The sequence below is a fragment of the Corylus avellana genome, chromosome 10 (genome assembly GCF_965113065.1).
Source record: "Corylus avellana chromosome 10, dhCorAvel1.hap1.2, whole genome shotgun sequence".
Classification (NCBI taxonomy): Eukaryota; Viridiplantae; Streptophyta; class Magnoliopsida; order Fagales; family Betulaceae; genus Corylus; species Corylus avellana.
In genome coordinates, this window is record NC_142499.1 from 6,885,756 (window position 1) to 6,902,989 (window position 17,234).

Sequence of the window (17,234 nt, forward strand, 5' to 3'; positions counted from 1 at the left end):
ATTGGTTGAGACCTGTCGTACTAGTGAGGATCACCTCATAGATTTAGATCTTAAGTTCGAGATTTGTTAGGTTTAAACTCTCCTTTAGAGCCACATCCCGCGGTGTAAAAGCGAGTGATTTATCCTGATTTGTGTACAAAAACTTTCAAAGGTGCGATGCACGAGTTCGAGGTTTACTCTGCATGAATGAATCCGAAAGGACTTTCCTTGTAGAGTTTCCCCATCATACTACATAAATTAATGCAGATTCTAGAGGTTCTAGTACCACTAATAGAGGCATGCAGGACTATTTAATCTTGTGGTTTAGAAAAGGTTAAAGAAATGAGAAAGTCTAAAGGGTGGAGTACTTTTTCCTTCTTAATTGGGTGATGGAGTTGGACCGCTCCGCAATTACGTGAAAAGAAAACCACCAAATTTGTTGGTTTTAAAACCTGGTCTAAACCTGCAGGCTGCAGCAATATACGGACTGCATGCAGGGGTCGCCGCCGGTAGAGAGAAAATTAAGAAGAGAAATTAAGAAAATTAGGCCAATGGCAGGACTTGCGCGTTTCGGCCATACTGACCTTATTTCCTTTACAAAATATAAAATTTAAAGATTTCCATCTTTATCGTAAAAGGTTTTCATAAGAGTGAGATAAATATTAATTATGATCATAACAAAGTGTATTTTAAGGATATTGTAACTTTTAGGAGAAATTTCATGAAATTCTATATACTACCCTTCAAGGTTAAAAACTCTGAATTAAGGGTATCTAACTTTCAATAACCCATTTTCATTATGATTTTCTGTTAATTTTTTGTCAAAATGCCCAAAATGCCTTTTATTTTATTTTATTTTATTGTAAAAAACAAAAAAAAATTGCAAAGATGTTGCAAATTTGTTTTCTTCTTTTTTGAAAAAAAAATAAATGCCTAAATCTTTACAATTTTTTATTTTTTAAAAAAACATTCATATTTTGAAAACTTTAATAAGATTTAACGAAAAATTCTAATGGAAGGGACAATTGAAAGAAATTGAAAATTTGATAACCTTAGTTGAGAGTTTTTCAACCTTGAAGGCACTTTCAAAACACGTAAAAGTTTATGAAGATTTTGTGAAGTTTCCCTGAACTTTATTATAATTTTTTTTTACAAATTAATGTTGCAATTTATAATTGGTGAATTAATTAAGCAAAAATTATGATTTGTCTATTTAATTAATTAATGACCGGTTTGCATGTCAACCATATATGCTCATGTGCTTATCAATCTTCTGCTACCCTTGAAAGCCATACTTCCAAGTTCCAAGCACAAGCACAAGCACACCCAAGAAATTAAGGCTCTCAATATCCTCCAAAATTAAAGAAAGAATCAATACTTCTGCTTGACCTAATTTAGTGTCATGTCCTACATTATTGAAGCATATATGTTTTTGCCGATAATATTTCCTGGTTTCAAACAATTTGTACTACAAGAACCAAGCCCTAGAATTAAGGAAAACGCGCGAGCAAAAGATTAATTCGAAGCGATTAATGAAAAATAACACAGCTTAATTGTAATTTGAAATGATCTTATATTCCACCAATGTTGTATGGAACTAAATCATATTTATATATGTACACAGAAAAGGGATCCTAATTAAAAAGGGAAATTAATTCTCTCCCTCTCTCTCTCTCTCTCAAGATGGATAAGAAGAGAGCAAGTTTTTTGGTATACATGAAGAATTCCTCCATGCCCTAGCGTGCAGCTTAAGTATCTCTCTAGCTTTCTCTTTAGCCTTGTTCTCACAGTCCATTTGAAACATCAAACATAGCTTCGCCACCACACCCAATTGCAACATTTCTTGAACAACCGCTGGAGTCGCCGAGAACTTCGAAACCGACAGGAGAATTCTCACCGCCTTGTCGGTCGCCACCTGCGAAACCCTCATAATTTTCTTTGACACGATGGCCAGTCCTGCCGCATGCTCCAAGAGCTCTGCCCGCCCCTCGGCACATCCGCATAGAATGTCCACCACCATCAACATCATCTCGCAAGCCCTTCGCTCGGAAGAATCAAGAAGAAGTCCTATCAAAACAGAAACTGCGCCTCCATTGACGGCTTTGATTCTGTTTCTCCCCCACGGAGAAAGCTGGATTAGCAATTTCAATGCGGCGCTTGAGGCCTGCTGGGAGATCTGATCATGCAAAACCTGCACTATTTCAACGAAGAATTCGGTTTCCAACCTGATCATCTGCATCGGATCAGCCACTGCCATCATGGATTTCAACAACAAAATCGAATAAGCACGAGATTCGTAGCTGCCACGTTGCATGACTCGTATCAAGGATTTGATAAATTCGCCATTTTTCCCGATGAGATTCTTCAGAGCAGCTTCTGAAAGCTGGAGACTGTAGAGGATGCTTAAGGCGTCGGCGCTTGAAGCTTCTTCTACTGTTGTTGAGCTCACAATGGAAGCTAAGAACTCAACGGCTCCCGCAGCTTCCATGCAACGTTTGTTGGCGGCGCTCTCCGAAGCGATTGAGCGGAGTTTTTGCAAACACTTGCTATTCAAGTGTGGGGATTTGGCGTCGTTGAGTAGCTTGGCAATTTGGGTTTTGCTAATCGGAGGCTTCGGGGTCGGAATCCTTTCGACGCCGTGAGAAGCGTTCATGGTGCACCAAGACTGGATCAATCGCCTGAGAGTGTGGTTTGGCGTGAGATCACAGTCGTTGGGAAGTGCTTGTTTTGTAGCCGGACAGGTGTTGTTCTTTCGGGAAAACAACCACTTTTCGATGCTTTCGCGGTCGTAGGTTATTCCGGTGGAGACTGTGACGGGGTCTTTCATGAGCTCCAGAGAAATGGGGCAGAGAAAGAAGGGAGGAACGTCGATCTCGTCCATTGATTTTCAGATATGAGATAAAAAGTTTGAAGGTGTTAGAGAGGCGCTAGCTGTGTGAATTTGTTTGAAGATGTTGGGAGAGGAGATCAGGGGTGGTTTTATATACGCGTTGAGGAGTGAGGTTTCCAAAATGAGAGTCAAAACACGGACAAAATAAGAGCGTTGAGAGAGAGAGTGAGAGAGAGATGACTTTTCCAAGCTATTAAGAGTCGGTCATCGATGGTTGTGGGATTTAGGAAACGATGTCACTCCATGGTTCTACTTGGCCAACCTTTTTCAAATGGGGAAATTGAGTTGCATAACTTGAATTTGTCCGCATGATTGAATATATGATTAGGGTAAGTAAGGGGGAAAATGATTCAACGTTTGCCTTTGTCAACCCAACCCCCATTGCAACTTGCAATGGCCGTACGAAGTATTCCATGTTTTTTTAGGTATGAAGTATTCTATGTACATTCCATAGATTTTGGGACTTAAAAAAAGAAAAGAAATATTTATTTTAATTTTAAACTTAAAAAGTAGTTAACAGTACTCATGAAGAACAGTATTTAGTTGCGTTGAAAATTCTAGCTCTCACACAAAGAGATTAGAACAACAATGAAAAACGTGTTCCAAGAAGAATTGGAAAGCCCCATCCCATGTATATTTTATTGAATCTGAAAATTAACAATCAAGAAGAAAAAAGATAAGACAAAAGAGCATGGTGTCATGACTTATCTCATAAAATTGTCGTTGTCGGCCATGAAATCTAGTCTTCTCGCGTGGCAAGAAAAAACCAAGTAGTCCAAGTCAGACAGTAAGAATAGTTATGGCTGTGCGATGCATATCCACATGGCAAAATTTCAAAGCCGCCATCGCCAGCCAACTCCTCTTAGAGGGGCTGACCTGTCCTTATACTCTACTTCTACCCTGCAGGCTTCCACGAGCCCTTTGTTGTCATTAAGAAGCCTTGTGAGAGCAGCGTAGCCGTTGATCGCTCTGGTCGTCCGCCTGGCCGTAGATTAATCCGCAGCACCCATGGTTTACGAAATTCTTTTCTTGGTAGTTGGATGTTTTATTTCTACTTTTGTATGCTTTTTCTGTTTAATGTGAAGTCAACCGCCAAGCCGACCATGACGTCTCACCCGTGGCAGTAATTTAAAGAATTTACTTATTTATTTTCACATTTATAATATATTAATATATTTTTATAAAAAAAATATATATCTACTTTAACCTCCTAAATTACTACCACATACAATTATATTTACACCTCTTTAAAAAGTGACATCCGAAGCGTAAAATTATTCACTTTTATTTACCCTTCATATTACTATCACCTATCAAATGAGTTGCTCTTTTATTCTTTTTTTAGAATATTCTTGATGTTATTAAAAAATAAATATAATTTCATGTACACAAAATAGTAACACGGTGGGTTCAGGTCTTAAGGTTACTTTTTACTGTTTGAATGCGTACATAAAAATGTAGCGATTGTTAGGAGGTTTTTGTTTTTGTTTTTTTTTGGCTAAGAAGTATATACGGCATTAACCCTGACCAAGATCTGTCCATTAAAGAGGCCAAGACACTACAACACTACAAGAAATTAGGTCTTTAGGGGCGACTTTAAGTCGCCCCTAAAGACCCTAAAGTGGACGCTGTTGGCAACAGCGTCCACTTTTCGACCCTAAAAGTGTCGACCCTAATAGTCCGACCCTAATGATCAAATGTCTGATTATCAGGGTCCACTTAAAAGTCGACCCTAATGATCACTTTTAGCGTCCACTTTATCGCCCCTAAAAGTCGCAATGTTTGGACCCTAAAGATGATGTAAACGGAAGCGAAAGTCGACCCTAATAGTCAAGCAATAGCGTCCACTTTTAGTTAACCATTAGGGTCGACTTTATGGACCCTAATGGCCCTTTTAAAAAAATAATAATAATAACTATTAGCGTCCAAATAAAAGTGGACGCTGATAGTTAAACCATTAGCGTCCACTTTTGTGGACGCTAATGGTCCAAAAATATTAAAAAAAAATTGACTATCAGCGTCCACTTTGAAGTGGACGCTGATTAGTTGACCATTAGGGTCCACATTTGTCGACCCTAATGGTCCTAAAAAAAAAACTGCGATCGATCTCACACAAGTGTGCGATCGATCGCAACATCAGTAGGTTTTCAAAATTTGGAGACCATTAGGGTCCACATTTGTCGACCCTAATAGTCATATAAAAAAAAAAAAAAAAAAAAAAAAAACTGCGATCGATCGCAAACTTTTGTGCGATCGATCGCAACATCAGTAGGTTTTCAAAATTTGGAGACCATTAGGGTCCACATTTGTCGACCCTAATAGTCATATAAAAAAAAAAAAAAAAAAAAAAAAAAAAAAAAAAAAAACTGCGATCGATCGCAAACTTTTGTGCGATCGATCGCAACATCAGTAGGTTTTCGAAATTTTGGGATCGATCGCACTCCAAGTGCGATCGATCGCAGCATCAGTAGGTTTTCGGAAAATTGCGATCGATCGCACTCCAAGTGCGATCGATCGCAGAACCAGGGAACATTAAAGCATACTATTATCATTGTTAAGATTTACCTTGTAGCAAAATGACACTTTTCTTATCTCTCTATTGGAGTACTACTTTGTGGCTCTAGTTCCTTTATGGCAACAAATATTAATTTACATAATTCACCAACTTTTTTAGTTCTGAAAGACTTTAAATCATTCCAAAGAAATGTAATATTTTCCAATTATCAACATGAACTCAGCTTTGGGTTCTGGAGATAGACATTTTTTGGTTGAATTTTATGATCTTTGTTCTGTTTGTGGAAATGGATATTGGGGCAGGGCAAAGCATATCAAGTCATCACCACGTGTTAACTGCAATGATGATAAACTTGCTAAAAAGCTAGAAAAGCTGAAGGTGGGAATATGTAATATTTCTCTTCCAACATCAAAGTGTAAGTTCATAGTCAACTTCTTCAAGCAATCTCCAAGACTATTCGCTTTAAATAAAAATATGACTGTAAGAGAACTAGCAATAACAGAAATACTATAACTGAATAAAATAAAAACTGCTGAGCTCACATCTGCTTTTTCCATCAGAATCACCCTCAGAGGAAGAAGTGTGAGGAACAGCTGCTGAGTCAGGCACATCCTCAAGAAGGGTCTGCAAGGAAGGTGGACGCAAAGTGCTTCTTGCAGCAGCAGCAAGAGAAGCAGCTGATAGAACTGGATGATCATTGTGCTCAGCATCATCATCATCATCACTAACAGCCGATACGCCCAAACCAGCAATAGCAGCCCGATTAAGTAAGCATTTTAAAACTACAAAACCATAGTATCACATGTTTCACAAATCACACATCAAATTTAAGAATAAGTAGCACTGCTATTCATATATTAAAGTATATTATTTCTGAGAAAAGGGAAACATACAATAGCATTTAAATTCAAAGGAATACTATTAATAACTTCTTTATGCCTTGATTTCATAGTTAACTTTTTGCTGGACTAGAAAAGTTACAGGCCCTACATAACATGATCTTCATTAATTGATGAAGTTCCCTCAAGAAAATATACTACTACATAAAAATCAATCCCATATCAAGAAAAATCTTACAAGTAAATGGAGAAGACCATAGATGAAGAAGATTACTGCTAGAATTACTATAAGCAAAAGAAGTACTGGACTGATTCTGCTAAAAGATGATGTTGGGGTTGCTTCTTTCTCATAGTTGGTATTGTAATAAGGAGCAGAGAATGAAGAGAGAGATGGCTGAGGAGGTGGGTATACCAAACTTCCATCTTTTTTCTGGGCTTCATAGGGAATGCTAAACATTTTGACAGATGGGTATGCTAAAAATATAATCTTTATCACAAATGTCTTTTATAGTTTTGAAACACACATTTAACTCCAACTCCAAGAGTAGAAATATTAATGTAGCTGGAATTATGCTAAGCTGTTGACAACCATCAAATTCTCTCGGTTTTATGAGGAAAACAAAATGCTTTTGGATGGGGATTTTGCTGCTATTACATGAAAGCCGAGTGAATGAATTTTTAAGATTAGAAAGAAGATGGGTTTTTGGAGAACTGAGGAGATGTTAAAGGTTGCATACGTACCATTTGATATGGGAAGCACACAGGAAACCATTAATAGAGAAATGCAGAGTCTCTGGTTGGTGAAGATGAGATTTTTCTGCTTTTGAATTCTGTTTGCGCCACAGGAGTCCCAAGAGGAAGGTTATTCAAATTGGCACAATGCCCCACAGGAGTCCCAAGATGAGATGTTTTCACCACAAAACATCTCCAATAAGATGTAGTTCAAATGGCACCCAAAATAAAATCCCATATCAAGAAACACACAAAATCAAATCAAGAAATTATCCAAAAATCAAAACAACACCCACCATTAGCGTTGACCCAATAATCCTCAAATTCCATATAAATGATTAAGAACATTTATGAATAGGGTCCCCAAAATAAAATCCCATATCAAGAAACACACAAAATCAAATCAAGAAATTATCCCAAAATCAAAACAACACCCACCATTAGCGTTGACCCAATAATCCTCAAATTAGCAAAATACTCTCAAATCATCCATAGGTATGCCAACATGAAGTGTAAACTTCAGAAATATGCATCAAGATTGGAAATTAACCAAAGCATGAGAAAACAGGGTTCCGACGAGAGAGAATTTCGGACAGTTACGAAAAGAGAGAAGACGAAGGGGAAGAAAATTTACCTGAAGCTCTTCTTTCTTCCTTGCTCGGCAACTAGAGAAAGACAAATGTTCATTAGTGAGAGAGACAAAGAGATATATATCAGGTCTGTGATTAAAGTAAAAAAATTGAATAAAACCTAAGAAAACAAAATATAGAGAGAGAGAGAGAGAGGAGAACGAGAAAGAGGACCGAATGAGAGAGAACCTGGCTATGCCTCTGCAACTAGAGGGAGAAAATACATGGTTGTGTCTGCAACTTTGAATCACATCTCTCTCTCTCGCGGTCTCATCTGTCAATCTCCGTTTGTCCGTCACTCTCTCTCTCTCTCTCTCTTGTGTCGATCTCTCTCTCTCTCGCTCTAGCTCTCTCTCCTGGTATTGTGCAGAATTGCAGAAGGCAGGGGATAACAACAATTCCAAAAGTAGTTTAATGAGTCAGATTGCAAACTTCTTCCTCTCTCTTCTTATTTCTCTTCTAATGCACTCTACTTTATTTTCTCTGTTATTGCAAACTGTTTTGCTCTCTAAACAACAATTCTAATAACCGTGTAAACAGCCCCATAGATCCCTAATTTTACTTCCAAACTCTATTTTGTTGTGAATCCTAAGTACTCATAAGATCCTTCTCACTACTAAAGATTAGTAATCATGTTTTAGAAGTTTGTAACAGCAAAATTTCCTAGATGCTACTAGTTGCATGTGATGGCCTAGACCTACACAAGAAAGAAAAGAAAAGTATGCCATGAGCTTATGTCTTGACCAACAAAAGAAAAAGACAAAAAAGAAAAAAGATGACAAGGACCATAGAAAACTTGAGCTTAGGGCATTCGGTCGTTGAATCTGACAATGGTTTACAATATATTGGACATTCAAATGTGATTTTATAACTATAGGTACAACTTTACTATTTTTGTAGTAAAGAATTAGAAGAAAATGTAGGAGGCTCTAATTCCTATTCTTTATACTCATTTCTTCGATAATTATTTCTTTTTGTCGAAGTATTTCTTCCATCATTATTTCTCCTTTGTTTATGAGATGCATACACTCAAAATGATAATATTAGATACAACAACATGGAACTACAAGAGCAAATATATGTATGTGACTCCAAATAGAATACCTCCATGACTATCTTATTGGCAAGTTCTCAATGGATAACACCGCTTATTGTATAAAGTTATAGTTTTTATAGGAGCTTCACTCTTTATAGATAAGGTAGGTTTCTCAACATAAATATAATGACAATATTTTAAAATAATTCTATTGTGTTAGAGCATTATTACTTTGTCGAGCCATTTAGACATGCTCTTAGTCATAATTGGCCAAATCCAATTATGACTAAGCGCATGTCATCAAATCCAATCAGGTATATGCCACATATAGTTATTTTATAACATTCCTCAATCCAAGTGAATAAAAAGTCATACCAAGAAGTTATTAAATGCTAGTTAGTAAATTAAGAATCTAAAACCAATTTCCCTCGAGTGATAAGGGTTGGGGGTGTCTAGTTTGAAGTTCAAAGTATACCCAAGGACAGAAAATGTGAATGCTATATAAAGAAGCAGTGGGCATAATAATGATTTCATATTGACAGAAAAATTTTATGGGATACAAAAAATGCAAACGTGTGAAAACCAAAACAAGTTGAAACAATAACAATACACAGACTACTCACAGCATCTTCCATGGTTGCACGCCACCCTTGCATTGATGACAACCCATATCTAAGTCTGTCATTCTCCCCATCTTGTGATGCTTTTTCAGTTTTGGGGGCACTGAGATACATCCCCATTTCTATCTGGAATACTATCAATCACAAAAGCTATTGCACAACATAGCTGAGATATATTCCAATTTCTAAGCGAAAGCATACGAGTACAATCAACGACGTAGTAAAAGGAATAAAAAAAGAACTTTTTTATTCTAAAGGAATAAAAAATAGCAATTGTACGAACAGAACTCAACAAAAGCCAAATGAAATCTGATTTCAAGTCCGTTTCTGAAAATTGCAAGGAAGACGGAGATTGAGAGGCTGGCTCTTGAGTGGCTCGAAGCTCCTTTGCGGTGGTGCCCAGGATAAGAAATACGAAAGGCTGAGGACGCATAGCTCGCCCGTCTGTTTCTCTACTCGCCCTGGATGGGCCAGTCAACTTCGACGGCTGCAATCTCCAGCCGCCGCGAAAGCATTCAAAGCCATCGGTCCAAGGCCAAATCAACGGCCCTGATCTCCCCGATGCACACAGACGATGTTGAAGACTTCGAGTGGATCGTCGATGGAGGCACCGACTACATCTCCGAACTGCCAGACGAGTGCCTGGCTTGCATTTTCCAGTCTCTCGGCTCCGGCGACCGCAAACGCTGCTCTCTCGTCTGCCGCCGGTGGCTCCAGATCGAGGGACAGAGCCGTCACCGTCTCTCTCTCGTGTGTGTGTGTGTCTCTCTCTATCTCTCTCTCCTAGTATTGTGCAGAACTGTAGAAGGGGGATAAGATGAGAAGAATGGGTTAGAGAGGCGAAGAAGAAAAAAGGGGGAGATACAAAAAAAAATTTTCCAAAAATTTCACCCGCCGCGCCAATGGATCCCGCCTTCTAATTTGTACCAAACTAACATATTTTTATATCAGATACTATCAGCGTCAACCTATAATGTTGACGCTGATTGTCTACATTTTAATTTTTTTTTATTTGAACTTATTAAAACAATTATATTAGCTTATTAATTTTTTTTTAAGTCAAAATTGATTGAAAAAAAAAAATTAATTTTTTGGGTCATAATTAGTAAAGTTTCCTATTTTTCTATTTTTTATTTGTTAATATATATACATCATTTTGTAGTTTTCTCACACACACACACACACACACACACACACATATATATATATATATATATAGACAAAAATTTTCTCCAAATTGGGTTGAAATTTTTTTTTTTTTAACCTCATCTATAAAAATTACATGTATTTATTGAACATGTAAGATGCACATGTTCGATTGAACCTTCAATTGTATCCAGTTTCACGATCAATCAAACTAATTCACTAGGATCGATCATATGTTCGATCAAACCATCAATTTTTTTTCAAGTTTGATTGATCATTTGATCCTATCACAATAAATCAAACTAATTCACTAGGATTGATCGGATGTTCGATTAAACATTTGATCCTATCACGATCAATCGAACTAATTCATTATGATCGATCGGATGTTTGATCGATTATTTGATCCTATCACGATCAATCGAACTAATTCATTAGGATCGATCGAATATTTGATTGATCATTTGATCCTATCACGATCAATCAAATTAATTCAGTAGGATCGATGTTTGATCGATCATTTGATCCTATCACGATCAATCGAATTAATTCACTTTCAATTGTTTCAATCATTTGATCTTATCACAATTAATCGAACTAATTCATTATGATCGATCGGATGTTTGATCGATTATTTGATCCTATCACGATCAATCGAACTAATTCATTAGGATCGATCGAATATTTGATTGATCATTTGATCCTATCACGATCAATCAAATTAATTCAGTAGGATCGATGTTTGATCGATCATTTGATCCTATCACGATCAATCGAATTAATTCACTTTCAATTGTTTCAATCATTTGATCTTATCACAATTAATCGAACTAATTCATTATGATCGATCGGATGTTTGATCGATTATTTGATCCTATCACGATCAATCGAACTAATTCATTAGGATCGATCGAATATTTGATTGATCATTTGATCCTATCACGATCAATCAAATTAATTCAGTAGGATCGATGTTTGATCGATCATTTGATCCTATCACGATCAATCGAATTAATTCACTTTCAATTGTTTCAATCATTTGATCTTATCACGATCAATCGAACTAATTCATTATGATTGATTGGATATTCGATCAAACCTTCAATTTCAATTGTTTAAAGTTTGATCAACCATTTGATCCTATCATGATCAATCGAACAAATGCAGTAGGACCTAACGGATGTGTGAACGAACCTTTAATTTGTTTGAAGTTTGATCGATCATTTGATCCTATCACGATCGATCGAATATCCGATAATTTATATAAAATAAATAATGACATATTATCGGAGGTAAATTTTTGGGAAATAACATTTTAACGCCAAATCCTAATGGAAGGAGATATTGCATCAAATTATATGTTGGATGAGTCAAATATTAAATATGTTTTTATTATTAAAATATTAACAACAAATTTAAATTTAATAAATTTTTAGTATAAAAGATCATTAATGTGATATTTATCTTATAATTAATTATTAGCTTAAATTTTATTTTTTTATTTTTTTATTTATTTTTCTACGCAATCTTTAGGGTCGACTTTGAGAGTCGACCCTAATAATAGGTCAATAGCGTCCATTCGTAGTGGACGCTATTGGTCATCAAATTTTTTTTTAATATTTTTTTAATTCTTCTACGCACTCTTTAGGGTCGACTTTGAGAGTCGACCCTAATAATAGGTCAATAGCGTCCATTCGTAGTGGACGCTATTGGTCATCAAATTTTTTTTTAAAATTTTTTTTTAATTCTTCTACGCACTCTTTAGGGTCGACTTTTGTCGACCCTAATGCCTAACTATTAGGGTCGACTCTCAAAGTCGACCCTAATAAGAGGTCAATAGCGTCCACTCTTAGTGGACGCTATTGGTCATCAAAGTTATTTTTTTAATTTTTTTTAATTCTTCTACGCACTCTTTAGGGTCGACTTTTGTCGACTCTAATGCCTAACTATTAGGGTCGACTCTCAAAGTCGACCCTAATAAGAGGTCAATAGCGTCCACTTTTAGTGGACGCTATTGGTGATCAAATTTATTTTTTTAATTTTTTTTTAATTCTTCTACGCACTCTTTAGGGTCGACAAAAGTCGACCCTAATGCCTAACTATTAGGGTCGACTCTCAAAGTCGACCCTAATAATAGGTCAATAGCGTCCACTCTTAGTGGACGCTATTGGTCATCAAATTTATTTTTTTAATTTTTTTTAATTCTTCTACGCACTCTTTAGGGTCGACTTTTGTCGACCCTAATGCCTAACTATTAGGGTCGACTCTCAAAGTCGACCCTAATAATAGGTCAATAGCGTCCACTCTTAGTGGACGCTATTGGTCATCAAATTTATTTTTTTTATTTTTTTTTAATTCTTCTACGCACTCTTTAGGGTCGACTTTTGTCGACCCTAATGCCTAACTATTAGGGTCGACTCTCAAAGTCGACCCTAATAATAGGTCAATAGCGTCCACTCTTAGTGGACGCTATTGGTCATCAAATTTATTTTTTTAATTTTTTTTAATTCTTCTACGCACTCTTTAGGGTCGACTTTTGTCGACCCTAATGCCTAACTATTAGGGTCGACTCTCAAAGTCGACCCTAATAATAGGTCAATAGCGTCCACTCTTAGTGGACGCTATTGGTCATCAAATTTATTTTTTTAAAATTTTTTTTAATTCTTCTACGCACTCTTTAGGGTCGACAAAAGTCGACCCTAATGCCTAACTATTAGGGTCGACTCTCAAAGTCGACCCTATTGAGCTTTTATGTGATTTTTTTTTCTTTTTTTATTTTTTTTCCATCTTTCAGCGTCCACTTAAGTGGACGCTATTGGTTAAGTATTAGGGTCGACTATTGTCGACCCTAAAAGTTTTTTTTTCGCCGCTTAAATTTTTCCCGCCCCTAGGATAATTCCCGCGCGTATATTAGGGTCGACTTATTAGCGTCCACTGTAAAGTGGACGCTAATAGTCAACTTTTCGACCCATTATTAGCGTCTACTTCGAGGTGGACGCTAATACGGAACTATTAGGGGCGACTTTGAAAGTCGCCCCTAATAGTTGAGTATTAGGGGCGACTTTTGAGTCGCCCCTAATAAGTCGCCCCTGATGAGTATCTTTCTTGTAGTGCAAGAAACTGAGTCATCAGGGGCGACTCATTAGGGGCGACTATAAAGTCGCCCCTAATACTCAACTATTAGGGGCGACTTTTGAAAGTCGCCCCTAATAGTTATGTATTAGCGTCCATATCCAAGTGGACGCTAATAGTCGACCCAAAAGATGAATAATAGCGTCCACTCTAGGGTGGACGCTAATAACTCGACCCTAATATACTCGCGGGAAATATTCAAAAGGCGGGAAAATCATTAGGGTCGACTTTGTCGACCCTAAAGAGTGTATGGATGAATTAAAAAATTAAAAAAAAAAAATCATTTTATTTACCAATAGCGTCCACTAAGAGTGGACGCTGAAGAGTGATCATTAGGGTCGAATTGAGAGTCGACCCTAATGCTTAAGTATTAGGGTCGACAAAGTCGACCCTAAAGAGTGCGGGGAGGAATTAAAAAAAATTAAAAAAAAAATCCATTTAACCACCAATAGCGTCCACTAAGAGTGGACGCTAAAGAGTTATCATTAGGGTCGACTCGAGTGTCGACCCTAATGCTTAAGTTTGTCGACCCTAAAGAGTGCGGGGAGGAATTAAAAAAAATTAAAAAAAAAATCCATTTAACCATCAATAGCGTCCACTAAGAGTGGACGCTAAAGATTTATCATTAGGGTCGACTTGAGTGTCGACCCTAAAGAGTGTGGGGAGGAATTAAAAAAAAAATTTAAAAACCTAATATTCATAACCAATAGCGTCCACTTTTAGTGGACGCTAAAGAGCTTTCATTAGGGTCGACTCTCAAGTCGACCCTAATGCTTAAGTATTAGGGTCGACAAAGTCGACCCTAAAGAGTGCGGGGAGGAATTAAAAAAAATTAAAAAAAAAATCCATTTAACCACCAATAGCGTCCACTACGAGTGGACGCTAAAGAGTTATCATTAGGGTCGACTTGGGTGTCGACCCTAATGCTTAAGTATTAGGGTCGACAAAGTCGACCCTAAAGAGTATCGGCAAGAATTTAAAAAAATAAAAAAAAAATAATTTTATTTACCAATAGCGTCCACTTAAAGTGGACGCTGAAGAGTGATCATTAGGGTCGACTTTGAAAGTCGACCCTAATGACAAACTATTAGGGTCAACTTTGTCGACCCTAAAGAGTATGTGCAAGAATTAAAAAAATAAAAAAAAAAGAGTATTATTTACCAATAGCGTCCACTCAAAGTGGACGCTGAAGAGTGTTCATTAGGGTCGACTTTGAAAGTCGACCCTAATGACAAACTATTAGGGTCGACAAAGTCGACCCTAAAGAGTATGTGCAAGAATTAAAAAAAATAAAAAAAAAAGAGTATTATTTACCAATAGCGTCCACTCAAAGTGGACGCTGAAGAATGTTCATTAGGGTCGACTTTGAAAGTCGACCCTAAAGAGTATGCAGGAAAATAAAAAAAAAAATGAAAAAAAAAAAAAAAATGTTGATACCCAATAGCATCCACTAAAATTTTGTATATATCACTGCATTGTTTAAAATTTTCAAATAAAGTGACACAATATGCACCGTTAAATATAACAAAATAAAATTTTAACCGTAAAAGTAAAGCTCTCCCTTTCACTTAATATTTCATATGTACAGTTGTTTCAATATATATATATATATATATATATATATATATATATATATATATGTTTTTTTTTTTTAAAAAAAGAAAAATTCTTCTATTTCAATTCCATCCTCCTAAAGAAAGATTTTAATTTGTATATATTTGCCATTTGGTTAGAAGTTTCATTTGGAGGATAAAGTTTTCATTCGGACTAATTTGAAGACTTCAGTTTTAAGTGGATTCCCCAAATGATTCCTAACCAAATGGGATTTAATTCCCCGAATGAAAACTTAATTCTTAATTCTTAATTCTTAACTCTTAATTCTTAATTCCCATTTCATAATTCATATTAAATTTTACATATCTAATAGTGTATATATATGATATGATGAATATATTGAAACAAAACTAAAGACAAATAAAAAGATTAACTTAAAACATACTAAACAAAATAAAAAGGGTAAACTAGGGGGTGCCTCCCATGAGCGCTAAGTTTAAAAACTAAAGACAAATAAAAACAAACAAAACTAAAGACAAATAAGAAGATTAACTTAAAACATACTAAACAAAATAAAAAGGGTAAACTAGGGGGTGCCTCCCATGAGCGCTAAGTTTAACGTCTTCAGCCAGACGGTGGTCCCTGCTCACTGCTGTCCAGAAGATGATGCTCCTGCAGGTGGCGGTGGCAACCGGGTGAGAATGGACTGCATCAATTCTTCTATGGTGTCTAGGCGTTTGTCCATCAATTTGAAAGTTTTGGATGCCTCCTTTCTTTGGCCAGCCAACTCTCTCCGAAGGCCCGCTATTTCTTCAATAAGTGAGCGGTTTTGTTCCTCCTCCTCAGATGCCTCTGGCTCAACTTCAGGTTCATCTTCGGCCATCGGCTCGGCCTCACTCTCTTCCGCACCAGGTGCTGGTCCCCGGGGCATGTGGGACAAGCTCTTGTTCCATTGGCGAATGCCAAATATGGGAGTAGTAGTGACTGGCTCATCAGCTGTGGTACCCTTGATGCCTTTCTTCCGGAGGATGTACGAGATTAAGTATGGGAAAGGCAACCCCCATGAATGTGTGGACTCCGCTCCTCCAACGTGCACCCCATTCCAAAATTTCTGAATTTGGTTCCAAATTATGTCGGGAATGGAGTACCAAGCATCTTTATGGAAGGCGTAGAGTGTTTGAAGAAATTGATCCCGCCTCTGAGATTTGTGCCCCAACGGAAAAGCATTACGGTGTAATATGGAGTCCACAAACCAAAGCCGTTGAGGTAGCTTCGATCGGCTGCCGGCATTATGATGGGAATCAGCATATTGCCCATCGCACATGTCCTCAATGATTTCCGTCATGTAGAATCTGGCCGGTTGCTCAGCAAGTTGTGCGGCTTCTGGAGGGTGCTCATGATTGCATTGAAGGGCAGCAGCAATGTCGGCCCGTGTTACGTCAATAGCTTTGCCTTTCACTTTGGAAGAGAGGGCCGCCACGTTGTTGCAGTCATGCCAAAGGTTGGCATAGAACTCGATCACCAATTTTCTGTAGGCAGTGGTGGTGACCGGCTTGAAAAGCTTGTTGAGGCCCCGTCGCTTGAACTCGGCGACCGCCCATTGAGTCGCCTCAAGATTTTGAAAGTCTTCGCGAATGGCGAAGGTGGTCTCAAATAGCAGCTCCCGCTCCTCAAAAGTGGGCGGGGGACAAATGGCTCTGGTATCGGACCCTCGGGAGGACGAAGCTCGAGCTCTTGGCATGATGAGGTTGATTGGGGACTTTTGACAAACACTTGGTGTGCACTAGAGATAGCCAAAATTGAAGAACAAACCAACTCCGCTCAAACCCCCCTGCAAAAACAACAAAATCCAACCACAACAAAGCAATGTGGGTGGACGAACACCCACAATTGCAGAAATATGAGAAAAAAAAAATGTTGGGGAAGTAATCGGGGTTGGGGTGTTGATGGGAATGGGGAAAGGGGTGTAAATCAAAGGTGGAGAAAAATACCTGGTATGGTTGCCGGAGAACTGAACCGTGAGGTGGCTGTGTGGTAGAGGTGGTGAAAAACGGTGGAGGAGTGGAGGAGTGGTGAAAAATGGTGGAGGAGTGCCGGAGGTGCGTGTTGGATGTTTATGAAATGTTGTGGGTGTGGGGGGGAAAGTGACCTAAAATAGGTCA

The 17,234-nt window shown here is 37.6% G+C and overlaps 1 protein-coding gene and 1 pseudogene across 1 annotated transcript; both read right to left on the reverse strand.

Moving 5' to 3' along the window:
* Positions 1-1,618: 1,618 nt before the first annotated feature.
* Positions 1,619-2,972, reverse strand: LOC148583293 (E3 ubiquitin-protein ligase PUB23 pseudogene; annotated as a pseudogene).
* Positions 2,973-5,959: 2,987 nt separating this feature from the next.
* Positions 5,960-9,429, reverse strand: LOC132172508 (uncharacterized). The gene is made up of 4 exons (XM_059584021.2): positions 9,244-9,429; positions 7,774-7,940; positions 7,590-7,620; positions 5,960-6,166 (listed from the first exon to the last, which is right to left on the reverse strand). Exons 1-4 carry the CDS (start codon positions 9,358-9,360, stop codon positions 6,161-6,163), a joined length of 321 nt encoding a protein of 106 aa, XP_059440004.1. The 5' UTR covers positions 9,361-9,429; the 3' UTR covers positions 5,960-6,160.
* Between the last annotated feature and the right edge of the window lie 7,805 nt (positions 9,430-17,234).